The 13,415-nt window shown below is 53.1% G+C and overlaps 1 protein-coding gene across 1 annotated transcript; it reads right to left on the reverse strand.

Annotated features, from left to right (window-relative positions):
* Window positions 1-541: 541 nt before the first annotated feature.
* AQP2 (aquaporin 2) lies at window positions 542-8,701 on the reverse strand. Its single transcript, XM_003252170.2, has 4 exons — window positions 8,259-8,701; window positions 5,094-5,258; window positions 4,703-4,783; window positions 542-4,010 (listed from the first exon to the last, which is right to left on the reverse strand). The coding sequence occupies exons 1-4, from the start codon at window positions 8,616-8,618 to the stop codon at window positions 3,801-3,803; spliced, it is 816 nt and encodes a 271-aa protein (XP_003252218.1). The 5' UTR covers window positions 8,619-8,701; the 3' UTR covers window positions 542-3,800.
* Between the last annotated feature and the right edge of the window lie 4,714 nt (window positions 8,702-13,415).

A 13,415-nucleotide genomic window follows, 5' to 3' on the forward strand; every position in this document is an offset into this window, starting at 1 on the left:
CAAGCTACCCATGAAGAAACCCAGACTCAGAGGTCACTTGCCTAGGGTCACACAGTGACCTGAGATGGGAACCACAGGTCGCCACACAGACTTGGTCACCAGGAGTGGGCCTGGTGAGGCCAAAGAAGAAGACTTCATCTGTCAAGGTTACTCACACGGGGCAGCTGATCCTGTTTCCTAGGCCTGTGTCTTAGGCCCTTCCATCTCTCTAACCACTAGAATCCCTCTGTCCCCAAGTCATCACAATAAACTCCTATTATGTCTTGGAATTCTCTTTGCCCAAGCACTCAGGCCCTGCCCTGCCAGCTCCAGAGGAATGCCCGAGATCTTTCTGAGCTGAGTGATGGGTCTCCCCATTTGTGGCAGGGGGAATTTGAATGTCTTAGGGAGAGCCCTTCCCCTCCTGTCCTGATATGAGGACTTCTGAGTTCCCTGGGAGAAGTTGAGGGCTGGGGTAGAAGCGGTAGGGAGCTCCGCCTGTCTTCTGCTACCTTGGACTGTATTTCTATTCACCACTGCCAAGTTGTGGAAGAAACAGTACTTATTGGCAAATGAGCATTTATTGAGTGCTTATTATATGCAGAGCAGTTGAAGGAAGGTAGATAGGAGAATGCCGTCCAAGAACTGGAAGCAGCCCTGTCCCCAAAGTGCTTACAGTCTAGCTGGGAGGCATTGTATATATACAGCATCACAGCTGAAAGATACAAAACAACATTGAAGCACCATTTGCAGGTGCAAAGTCATCTGGCACCATGTGGGAGTGTGGGACAGCTCAGAACCTTCTCTGTCCCCAGGTTGGGGACCTGGAGGTCTGTCCACCTGTCTCCATGCTGCCCTGCCTCTGTCTGGTTTGGTGTGTGTGATCTCTGTTCTCTGACTGACCGGGTGCTCTTAAAGGGCAGAAACCAGCCCTCTCTACGCTGCTGCCCTCGCCAAGGCTCTCTGTCCACTGAAAGACAGTGGGTTGGGCTAGAAAGGCCCAGCCATGTGCTCTGGCTTCTGCCAGGGCCTCCCAGGAGCCCAGGATTTGTCTCAGTGGAAAAATCATGGGATTTTGTATAAAAAGCTCTGAGTTCAAGTCTTGGCTCCTCTATATACTACCTGTGAGACTTTAGACCAGTCCCTTAGCCTTGGTTTCTGAATCTGTAAAATGGGAAGAACAATATTTGCTCTACCTTTCTCACAGGGTTGGGAGATAATCACAGGGGACGATAAGGGGAAGCTTTGGAAATAGCAAAATCCTTCACGGCTGGGCGCCTTTGTCCTTCCCTAACCTATCTGAAGTTTGGGAAGATTAGATGAGCCCATGCATGCAAGGCACCCAGCACAGCAGCTGGCACACAAGAGATGCCAGGAACTGCCCATTTCCCTCCACCCCTGGAGTTCCATCACTTGGAATCCTTTTTTGACCTCTGACTCCAATCTGGGCAATAGAGGCTAGAAATGGTAGGGATTTCACATTTAGTTTTTGGGGAGATGCAATCCAAGAAGTGAAACAGACAGAGAGAGAAATTCTTGGCTTCTTCTAGAGGAGTTTGTTGGGGTGAGGTGGGGTGCAGATGAGGTGCCTGAGACACATCCATGCTGGGCTCATGGCTCACTGCCTTGCTGCCTTTGAACCTCTAGAGCAAGGACACTCAGGTGCCAGGAGGACAGCTCTGGAGGTCACTTTGGTTTCTGACTCCACGCTTCTTCTGGTAGTGAGGCCAAGTGTCTGTCACTAGCTATTGGGGGTTTGGGAGAGTCCTCTCCATAGCACGTATGGCCCAGGGCAGCCTTTTTTGGACCTCAAGGACAGCTTTGGTCAAGGAAGACAGGAAAGAGCATAGATGAGAGGGGACACAATTACAGAGATGTTCCTTGTACACTGCCTTTCTTGGATGGGAGCAGAAGGGAGAAAGAGGCTAGAGACTTAGTGCCTGATGCACAGTGGGTGCTTGGTGCAGTGTGAGATAGATACAGACAGAAGTCTTGAAGGCATGGAGGCCACAGAGAGCATGGGGGCGGTGGGGGGTTCAAGGTATGACCCACATGTTACTTATACAGCAGGCTGGAGAGGGAAAGAGAGAATGGATGGGGCTGGGTGGTGGGAGGAAGGAGGTGGGAGAAAAGATAGGGCACACATTCAGGGTAAGGAGAGGTTAAGAGGCTGGGCCAGGATGGGGCCAGCCCCAAACCCATCTCCTTCTGCCTGGATCTTGCGGGCTCCCGGGACTCTCCTTTGCTTTGGCCATCAACGAAAGGAGGTAAGGGATGTTGAGCATCAAATTCCTTCTGCATCCTTCCCCCAGGAAGCAGAAATAATGAAATGATTCTAGTAATGCGTGATAATGGTATTAGGAATTACAGTTTGCACAGCATCTTTACATGCGTCATCTCACTTAATCCCAGTTAATCTTTTTTAAGAGCAGTCGTACTGGCCTAGAAATTTAGAAGCCTGGGTTCTAGACTCCGATCTGCCTCTGCCTGGAGAAGTCATTTCCCTTCTCTGGTCCTGAGAGCAGCAGGCTGCTCTATCGACAATGACTGTCCAGTGGTAGGAGCCAGAAGCAGGGATCACGGGCTGTGGGGAGGCAGACAGAGAAGGAACGGAGATTCCTGGGGTGGAGGAGCTGCTGCCCGAGGACTGGGGAGAATGAGATGGGTGATGGAGGGGTGTTGCCTGGTGCCCGTGGTTGCATGCCTGAGCGCCTTGCCCAGCCAGCCATAGGTGTGTGCTGGGCAAGAGGGCTCACTTGTGAAACTGAGTGTCTCCTTTCAAGAAGTGTCTAAGTGCAAAAAATCTCCCCCTCTCCCAAGACAAAGGCCCGGGTCTCACAAAGGGCTTTTGTTTTCTCTGCCAAAGTGGGAGGCTAATCTCTGGGTCTGGGGCATCCCTGGAGACAGGGGTCCCGGGCACACACAGCGTACACACACGTGAAGGCGTGCACACTCATATGCCTGCTTCCTCTTTGGAGAGGTTCTCCCTCACCACAGAAAGGAAATCTTTGGCCACCAAAAATTTCCTTTTTCCAGAGGCCATTTCTAGGGGAGCTGTTGTCTGGTTGACACCCCTCTGCCTCCAGCAATGAGTCTTGGCAAGCCTTGGGGCCCAGTGCTGCAGGTGGGGGCAATTTTCCAGGAGGAGCCAGATTGCGGCTGGAAATCAAGGCCCTCCCTTCAGCCCTCTCAAAGTGGCCTCCTTCCTTTCCCCTTCTCCTGAGGATGGCTGGTACCCACACTCATCCACTGCAGGAGAAGTGGATTTATTGCAGGTTGGGGAGGAAGGGGTGCAAGGGGAATGAGAAGTCACCAGCCGTGCACACTTGCACCAACGTAGGCAAACCTGTTCACACTCAGGGGCATGCACAACCCTGCATGTGAGGACAAAGGAGAACTCGGGGATGAACACACTTGCACACTAGTAAAACCAGTTGCACCATTCCCAGAACCTCCAAGGCAGGGGTCTGTACACTCTCCACTCAGTACCTGGGTGCAGGCTCTCCAGAGTTTCCCTCTTACCACCCACCTGCCTCCCTCCCCAGCTCAGTCCCCTGAGTTCCCAGCTCCCTGCAAAAGGCTGGAGGAGCCACCACTGGCTGCTCACAGCCTCAGGGCAGGGGACCTGCCAGGCTCAGGGCTCCCTCCAGCAGCCTCCTCCCCGCCTGCTCACAGCACTGGCCTCGGCGCACACGTCCAGGAAGCAGCTACTCTGCGCTGGGGGGCCAACTTCAGACCTGGGGGAGAGGAGGGACGGGGTGGGCCCTTCTGCCTCGGGCTTCACAAGCATCCGTCGGGGCCGTAGAGGCCGCTGGCGGCCCTCAGGCCTTGGTGCCCCGTGGCAGGCTCTGCGGCGAGTGCAGCTCCACCGACTGCCGCCGTCGCACCTCGCGCTCCTCCCAGTCGGTGTCCGGCTCCAGGCCCTTCAGCACTGCCAGGCGCTCCGACAGGCTCTTGGCTGGCGGAAACAGCACGTAGTTGTAGAGGAGGGAGCCCAGGATGGCGCCCACCAGGGGTCCGATCCAGAAGACCTGGGGGCGAGCGGAGAGGGCGGCTTGGCACCCGCGCCTGCACCGGCACGCGGAGCCCGCAGGCCCCGGCGGCACACTCTGCGGCCGCACCCCTCCTCCCCGCCATTAATCTAGTAAAATGCTTATTTATGTAATTAGCGACGACAACGCCAGCTGCTGGGGAAGCCTTGTCAGTGCGGGGTTAAGGGTGTGAATTCTGAAGCCACTGCCTGTGTGTGAATCCTGATTCCACCACTTAAGTGCTGTGTGCACTTTGACAAGTTACTTACCCTCTCTGTGCCTTTCACTCTAAGAATGTCTACCTCCTAGGGTGGTTGTGAAAACTGAGTTAATGTTTGCAAAGCACTCAGAATAAGGCTCACCACATACTAAGCACCAGATAAGTGCTAAATACTACCACTTACAGAGTTCCAAGTGCCAGACACTGCATTATCTGGGTTACACTGGTAACCTCACTTAACTGTTCCCAAGAAGCCAGTGAGGTAAGCTATTGTCATCCTCATTCACAGATGTGGAAACTGAGTCTTTGGCATCAGATCTGAGGGGTGGAACCCAAGGCTCCCCAGGACCAGGAGGAGTGTGGAGGGTTTGGGGTACCGCCGCTGAGCCCCCATCCCATGCTATTCCAGCTCTTGTTCTCCCTCTAAAATGAGTTTCTAGGGAAGGGGAGGGCAGGAGGTTTCAGCCATTACCCAGTGGTCATCAAATTTGCCAGTGACGACAGCTGGAGCCAGGGAGCGGGCAGGATTCATAGAGCAGCCGGTGTAATGGATCTGCAGTGGGAGGAGGGCATCAAAGAGAGAAGGGAGATGAGGACAGGGCAGGAAGTCCTTGTCCCACGCTGCAGTGCTTGACCTCAGCCTAACGGGAACCCACGTGATGGAAAATTAACTTCACGTTTTATTTACAGATGGGCTGGAGTGATATCTGTCCCTCTGGGGTATCTGGGAGTCAAACCTCTGGGGTGTCTGTTCCTCTTGAGAGTTCTGTGTATGTGTCCCTCTTGGGGTCTCTGTGTCTGTCTCTGGAGTGGTCTGTGTGTCTGTTCCTCCAGGGAGGCTGGAACCCATGGCCATGACCTACCCCAAGGAGGTGGCCCAGGGCCACGGAGAAGCCTATGGAGAGAGCAGGGGTGCCTGGGTTCTCTCCGCGGCGCTCATCAGTGGAGGCAAAGATGCAGAGCACCAGCTGCAGTGTCAGGAAGAGCTCCACAGTCACCGCCTGGCCAGCCGTCGTGCTGTTGCTGAGCTGGGGACAGAGAAGAGGCAGGTAGGGGAACACTGAGCCCACTCTCCTCTCTGGCTCCATCTTCCTGTCCACCTGCAGTCGAGGCACCAGGGGGCCTCTGGGCTGGGAGCCAGAACACCTGGGCTTGCCAGACACCTTAGCTGGAACAACTGATCCCTTCTTCCTGGGCCCTGGCCCAAAGGCAGTTTATGATCCCCCAGGATGCCCATGGTCCCCCCGCCAGAGGCAGCAAAACTGACTCTGTAGCCCATTAGATTGGGGCCTGAGGTTGGGAGCCTGCAGTATGAGAGGAAAAGAATGCTGAGATCCAGAATTTCTGTTTTCCGATGAACAAGAAAGGAAGAGGTTTCAACTGCCTCAGGAAGCTTTAGGCCAGTCAGCAGGAAGACCTTCCTCTCTCTCTAGACCATCAGACCCTGGTGCAATGAGAGGCCTGTGGTCTTTCTTCCTGAGGTCAAATGGCTCCCAGGGACAGGGTCGAGGGACTTGGGTCTGGGGGACGGTCCTAGTGTGCCCCTTTCCGCTATGAGTCCAGCATCCACCTCTTTCCCTAACCCTTGTCTATTCCCTACTGCCTTTCAGGCCTCAGGTTTGCCCTGTTGGTTTGCTCCCTGCATATCCTATGGAGGTTGAGGTGAGGGCCCTGGAGCTGTGTCGGGCAAGGCCTCCACACCCATGCAGGCTGCCCATGGTCTCAGCAGACCCTGCCTTGGGTAAGTAGAGAAGTTGGGGCTGAGTAAAGAGGTGATTTCATAACTGGGCCGCGCCCAGCACTGGATTTCTCCTTGGGTTTTGTCACCCTGTACCCTACACCCTGCCTTCTGGGGCTGGGCACCGCACTGGGTGGAACAGTGACAGCTCTCAGCTCCCACGCTCTTTCTCCAGGCCCTGAACCCCCACCCCTGGGTCCGAGACATCAGGTCAGAACCCTTGGGTCTCTCTAGGGTCTAACCTCAATCCCTCCTGTTGTTGTCCAAGGCAGAGTCTCTAGAGGACAGTGAAAAGAGCTTTGGAAGCAGACACTTTGGAGGCCTCTGACTTGCCATGGGACTATTTAATTTGGCCTCAGTTTCTCCTTCTGTGAAACGGGATAAGAAAATGGATTCTGGAGGACTGTGGGAGGACTGGAAATGACTTATTGGTTCTGTGACTTGGATCAATTGACTGTTGAGCCTCAATTTGCCACTCACAATAGGGGGAACCATAGAATTTCCCTTACAGCGTTGTACCGATGATGAGATGATAGCTGGCCTGGCACAGGGCAGGTGCATGTCAATGATTAACTTCCTGGTGGCCAGGCTGGCTCTCAGTGTCCTCAAAGGACACTTGGGATTGTTTTGAGGGTCATCTGGCTCTCCTTAGCCTCAGGGCAAGTTGGTCCCACCACTGCCCCATTCCATCCAGGCAGGGTTCTCCCCAGGTCCTCAAGGTGGTAAATGCTGAGAAGTGGCATGGAGGAGCCCTCCAAGACCTTTCTCTTCTGAGGGCCCCGGTCAGTTGTGAAATGATGGAGGAGGAGGACTGCATGCTTCCCATGGCCTCTCACTCCCAGTGCCCTGCTATTAGAGAAGGACTTCCTGGTCATGCTCTCAGGAAGTTCCTTTTTCAATCTAACTGGACCTCTTCTTGCTGCAAACAACTCATTTTGTTCTCAGAGGAAATGAGCCCACTCCTCTGCTTGCCCACCTAGCCTTTCCTTGGCCCCCGGCCCCCAGCCTTGTCATATTTTCCTCTTTAAAGAACAGAGGCTGGGTGTGGTGGCTCATGCCTGTAATTCCAGCACTTTGGGAGGCTGAGGCAGGTGGATCACTTGAGGTTAGGAGTTCAAAACCAGCCTTACCAACATGGTGAGTCCTGTCTCTACTAAAAATACAAAAATTAGCTGGGATTACAGGTGCGTAATCCCAGGCGTGTAATCCCAGCTACTCGGGAGGCTGAGGCAAGAGAATGGCTTGAGGTGGAGGTTGCAGTGAGCTGAGATTGTACCATTGCACTCCAGCCTGGGCAACAGAGTGAGACTCCATCTCAAAAACAAAACAAAACAAAACAGTGAAGTTCCCTAATTGGAATACCTCTGTCCCACAAATGAGGAAGGGCCACTTGTGCAGAGAAGGGGGTGGCCACAGAGATTGTGCAGGACTTGTCAAAGACATCGGGACTCTTGTCCAGTGGCCCAGGGATGGAAAAGGCTGGGAACTACTGGAGACTGAAGAACAAAAGAGGCACTTGCTGTCCTGGCTTAGGATGGGGGTACAGAGTGAGAGTTGATCTGTTGGGGGCACAGGTCATTCCTCCACACTCATGTCCCTTGGATTCACAGGGCCCACACAGACCTGAGAGGAGAAGTGGGTGGGACATGGGGGAAGGGACTGTGGCACCACCCTCAGCTCCCAAAGGGCCCACGGGGCCCAGTTAGCGCCTGTATCGTGTAATCAGCAGCCAGCTTATGGGCTCCAGGAACCTCCTCAGGGTTTGGAGAAGTGAATATGCCCATTGCTGCTTGCAGGGCTGTGGTGTGTCCGTGCCTGGCCCGTAAGGAGCACCTGCCATGGGGCCTGCAAACCCTCAAAGCAGAAGAAATGCTGGGCCCCTCTTCTCTCTTGAGAACCCTGTGATGATCACTCCAAGGCTCCCCGCAGTTTGGAAAGCATGTCTGCTTGGGACATCAACCCCTGCTGAGGTATAGCCCTGTCCTCACTGTAATGTAGGCGTTGAGTCCAACAGAAACCTGGATGAGGCTCTTCCTGCACGACGGTCAGGGTGGAAGAAGCCAGCAGTCTCTGCATCCTGCCTTTGCTCTGGTATCATTGCTCCTTTCGTCCTGACCGTCCTATGGTGGCTGTGTTCCTGGCTCCAGCCTCTCTCTCTCTCTCTCTCTCTCTCTGCCTCTGTCTCCACCTCTCTCCCCACCTCACCCAGAGCCCATCCCTCCCATCTCATCCCTTACAAGGGATTCCCCAGGACCTGCCCCTTGTGGATGGCAAAGTTGTGGCTACTCACAGCATTGACAGCCAGGTCCCCGCGGATGTCTGCCGGCGTGATCTCATGGAGCAGAGCGGCTCCGGCCACAGCACCCAGCAGCTGGGCAGCCACGTAGAAGGCGGCTCGGAGAAAGGAGACGTGGCAGCCCACCAGGCAGGCCACAGTCACGGCGGGGTTGATGTGGGCCCCGCTTATGTGGCCCAGAGCCTGTACCAGGGTGCCAATACCCAAGCCAAACGCCATGGCAATCTGTAGCACAGAGGGCAGGGCCTGTGGCCAGTTGAGGGCCGAGCCGAGGCCAAAGAAGACGAAGAGGAGTGTGGCCAGGAACTCTGCGAACACAGCCCTGGAGAAGGCTATGGAGCGGAGCTCCCACATGCTGCAGAGCCTGCGTGGCCGGCCCAGCCGTCTCAGGGCCAGGGGGCTCCGGGCACTCTCTCTCGCTCTCTCTCGCTCTCTTTCTCAAGGCCTCTGGGGAGGCTGGGTTGTGGGCATTTATAGGGTCCTTCCATCCTGGATCTGGGCACGTGGCGGGGAGGTGGAGTCGTTGAGGCCAATGCCTCTTCTCCTCCATGGTGGCCTCTGCCCCCGTGCCCCATCCCAGCCCACCCACATGCCTATCACCCTATCTTGGCCTTCACAGCTGACTGATGTTCCCCATTTAATGAGCTCCAGATAAGGACTGACGTCCCTGGTTTTCCGTGTTTGTTCCCTTGGTTACCCCAGGGCTGCTGCCCCAGGGCATCTCCCAGCCCCCACAGGGTCTTGTGAATGGGAACCTCTGGTGGGGATTGTGCCCGGCGCCCCTCTCTCTGACTCAAACTGTTGACCAAGGCAGGGGCAACACCTCACACAAAACTAAGAGAGTACATGAGTGCTGCCCCTTCTGGTAACTGGGAAGTTCTTCTGTCAGACCTCCAATTATTCCTGCTTCACAGGGATGGAAAACAACTGGTTGGCTTGTGACAAATTTCCAAGGCATAAAGGTTTGTGTCTTCTGTGCTTGCATTCTTGCAGCTAATCACCCATAAATCATTAAGCTTCACCTTCTCCTGGGAGCCCCAGCCAAATAGCAGCTCCTAGAGCCTGGGGGCACTGGGACCCTGGCCCTTGGTGATGGAGTCAACCTGGGGGCGGCTGAGGAAGCTGAGGGTGTCCATTCTGGCGTCAGCCTGTTCCATCTATGTGACTTAACTTTTCTTGTCTTTCTCTGTAAAATGGGGAGAATAAAACTGACCTAGTGGATTGGGGTTTGGATGGAATGAAATAATGTATGTCAAGTGCTCAGAGCAGCGCCTCGTCCACAGTAGGTGGTCAATGAATATCAGCCCTTACTTACAGTATTATTTACACTTTGAGGAGAACAGGTCTGTGCATACTCACGTGTTGGGGTCCCAGAAGCTGTGACAGGTCCTAGAAACCCCGAGGAGCTCAGGGCCGCTCTGGCCACAGGAGAAAGACATTTCTGTGGGGCAGTGAGCTGTGCAGGCTCGGGGCGGCTGTGATGCCGATAAGCAGCTCTCTGGCCTTGGTGCCCACTCAGCTCAGCATCTGGGCAGTGCTGCCTCCTGCTGTCAATGCTGCTGTGGCCATTGGGGTCCTGGAGGCGTTCAAGTCTAGAAGTTTCCCCAGCCCCACTCACTGGCCCTTCCCTAATCCCTCCAGCCTCGCTCCCTCTCCTGGGGATTCACAGCAGGGTCAGGCTCAGAGTGGGGGCAGAAGGACGGGTTTCTGCACCCTGCCCTAGCTCCTGTCCAGCAGGTCCCTGGGCAAGTCACAGTCCCAGGAACAGAAATCTGGGAGAGATTGGAGACTGGAGTGGAGTGCTTTGTGTTGTATCATGGGGATGTGGGGTGGGCAGGAGGGGTGAGTATAGGCCCAGGGAGGGGAGTGACTTATCTAGGATGCTCCAGCAGGGTAGTGGCTGAGCCGGGACTGGGGCCTGGTCTGGAGCTTTCTGCCACACCCCACACTACCGAGCCACATTCTGTGCCTCAGTTTCCTTGTCTGGACAATGGGAGTGTGGATGCCTACCCCATAAAGTTGTTTTGAGAATGCAGTGAGATAATGAACGGGAAAATATTTTGCAACTGAGAATGTATCATACACATATATATGAGGACTCATGACTCCTGCTATTATGAAGGAAGGGGAAGAGAAAGGGGAAGAGGAAGGGGAGGAAGAAAGAATAAAAATTACCCATACAGAAGGGATGCTCCAAAAGAGCAGGGATTCCTGTGGGATTTGTTCTGCAGTGTATTTCCAGTGCCTGACACCTGGCCTGACACACAGACACCTGGCGCCCTGGCACTCTTCCCTCAGCCATCCCTCCCAACTTCAGGCATTCTGGGTCCTCCGGGAGAAGATCGACGGAGAGGGGGAACCCAACCCCTGTCATATAAAGAGCATCTGGGACCCACCTCCAGACTCTGCACATAGGAAGAGACAAGGATTCCGAGGGGTCTGGCTTGGGTGTGCCTCTGCCCCCACCCAGGGAACATGCCTTCCCCACTGGTGGAGTGCAGTGGCTCAGCTCACTGCAACTTCCACCTCCCAGGTTCAAGCAATTCTCTCGCCTCAGCTTCCTGAGTAGCTGGGATTACAGGCACATGCCACCATACCCAGCTAATTTTTGTATTTTTATTAGTAGAGATGGGGTTTCACCATATTGGCCAGGCTGGTCTTGAACTCCTGACCTTGTGATCCAACTGCCTCGACCTCCCAAAGTGCTGGGATTACAGGCGTGAGCCACCGCGCCTGGCCTACTCCTTTCTTTTGTGTCTTCATGTATCACTTCTCCTGACTTTCGGATATACTGTCCACCCCAACTGGCCAGGTTCAGGACTGAGTGTCAGGGGTTCCTGGAAAAACTTCTCCTTGGGCCTCATGTGAACTGAAACTGTGACAGTGGCTTCTAAATCCACACCCAACCATTTAGTTGCTGTGTGCTCTCGGATGGGCCACACCCTTTCTGGTCTCTCCTTTGGTCAAGGTATTCACGATCTTGACAGAGTGGCCTACTGACCCTTGATTCTGGGAAGCACCACTCCTAACCCAGTCGGGTAAAAATCTCTTGCTTCCCAATACACCAGGACAGGTGTGACAGCTTCTCCTTGGAGCCCACAAAGCCCCAACCCGAATTTGCGTATGTTTGTGGTGTGTGTGTTGTGTGGTTGTTCAGTTACACAATCATACATTTAGAAGCTAATGGGATCTTAGAGATCATCTTGCTTGTGGATTCCAGTTTCCATGATGAGAACATGAATTCCAGAGAGAGTGTGACCTGCCGCACAGCTTACAATAGTAGTCAGGACTCACATTCTGATCTGGCCCCTAGTCTGGGAGGAGGGGAAGGGGCCAATGATGACCCGGCTCGTGCCTGTGTTTGCATTTGACTTTCCCTTCATGCCAGGGAGGAAGAAGGTGTTCTCATCAAAGCTGGTGGGGCTTGGCTGTGCTTCTGGCTGGCAGCTCTGCTCACCTGCAGGGATGGCTGCATTTTTTTCTACAATGGCCACTACGCTATGTCTTAGGAAGTCTATGCATCTATCATGCACTATTAATTAGAACATGACAAAAATTGCTGATGAATTCACAGCAATATGAATGTACTTAATGCCACTGAACTGTGCACTTAAAAATGGTTAAGATGAGGGCCAGGCATGGTGGCTCACGCCTGTAATCCCAGCACTTTGGGAGGCTGAGGTGAGCGGATCACCTGAGGTCGGAAGTTTGAGACCAGCCTGACCAACGTGGAGAAACCCCATCTCTACTAAAAATACAAAATTACCCGGGTGTGGTGGCGCATGCCTGTAATCCCAGCTACTCGGGAGGCTGAGGCAAGAGAATCACTTGAACCCAGGAGGTGGAGGTTGCAGTGAGCCAAGATCGTACCACTGCACTCCAGCCTGGGCAACAAGAGCGAAAATCCGTCTCAAAAAAAAAAAAAAAAAGGTTAAGATGGTAAATTTTATGTTATGCGTATTTTATAGGCTGGGCTTGGTGGCTCATGCCTGTAATCCCAGCACTTTGAGAGGCCAAGGTGGGCGGATCACTTGAGTCCTGGAGCTTGAGACCAGTCTGGCAACATGGTGAAACCCTAGCTTTACAAAAAATACTCACAAAAAATTAGCTAGGCATAGTGGTGTGCACCTGTAGTCCCAGCTGATGTGGGAGGATTGCTTGAGACTGGGAGGCAGAAGTTGCAGTGAGCTGAGATTGCACTACTGCACTCCAGCCTGGGTGAAAGGGCGAGACACTGTATCACAGACACACACACAAAAAAGATATTTTAGATTTATTTAGATATCAGTCTTTGAAGTCAAAATTGCTCTTTTGCATACATGAAAGGAAATTATAGGCAACACAAATTGGCTAAAATAGTTCCCAGATTTCTTCACATTCACAGTCCAATTTTCCTGAAACCGTCTTCGACTCAGAGCCTTGATTTTCTGCGTGGTATCACCTTTTGTGCCATCAGGAGCGTTGGCAATGTGCCATTCTTTAAAAGATTGTCCACTATTGTTTCCACCATTTATTTTCAAGCCTCAGCTACTCATTCTGCAAGCTTTATTGCCGGTGTTTTCTTGCTTCACGTGTGACTAGCAATCATTTTGCCCTTTTCTCGGTAATAAAACAACACAACAGTTCCATTTACTTATGGGGCTCTTCCTTTCTTAGGTCTCATAAAACACTTGGCTGCTGTTTTGCAAGAAAATATGAAATTGTGGTCATTCTTCAATGATAACTGCTTCACTAATATCAAATTCTTGCTACACTCTTCTGTTTGCCCGCCTTTCTGCATACACAATAACTGTGTTTAAATGCTAAACCACAGTGTAACCTTTTTGAAGACATTTTAAACAGCAATTAAGCTGAAGGCACGGAACTCACCTGACCAAGTTTAGGTATGCGCAGGCAATGACGGCCACTCCCAGCTGCCACACGAGCGGAAGAGCTCTTGTGATGAGAAACGAGATACACCTTAGAATTGGTGAAACATGGCAGTTGTAAGATTAAACCCATATGCGATGCCCATTCTGCCACGTACCGTTCTAGGCCTTCTTGGATATATCGGCTCACTTAAATCCATCTTAGGAGCTAAATATTATCATTCTGTTTTTTAAAGATGAGGAAAATGAGGCAGAGAGAGGTTAAGTAACTTTCTTGAGATTT

The sequence above is a fragment of the Nomascus leucogenys genome, chromosome 8 (assembly GCF_006542625.1).
Source record: "Nomascus leucogenys isolate Asia chromosome 8, Asia_NLE_v1, whole genome shotgun sequence".
NCBI classification, from domain to species: Eukaryota; Metazoa; Chordata; class Mammalia; order Primates; family Hylobatidae; genus Nomascus; species Nomascus leucogenys.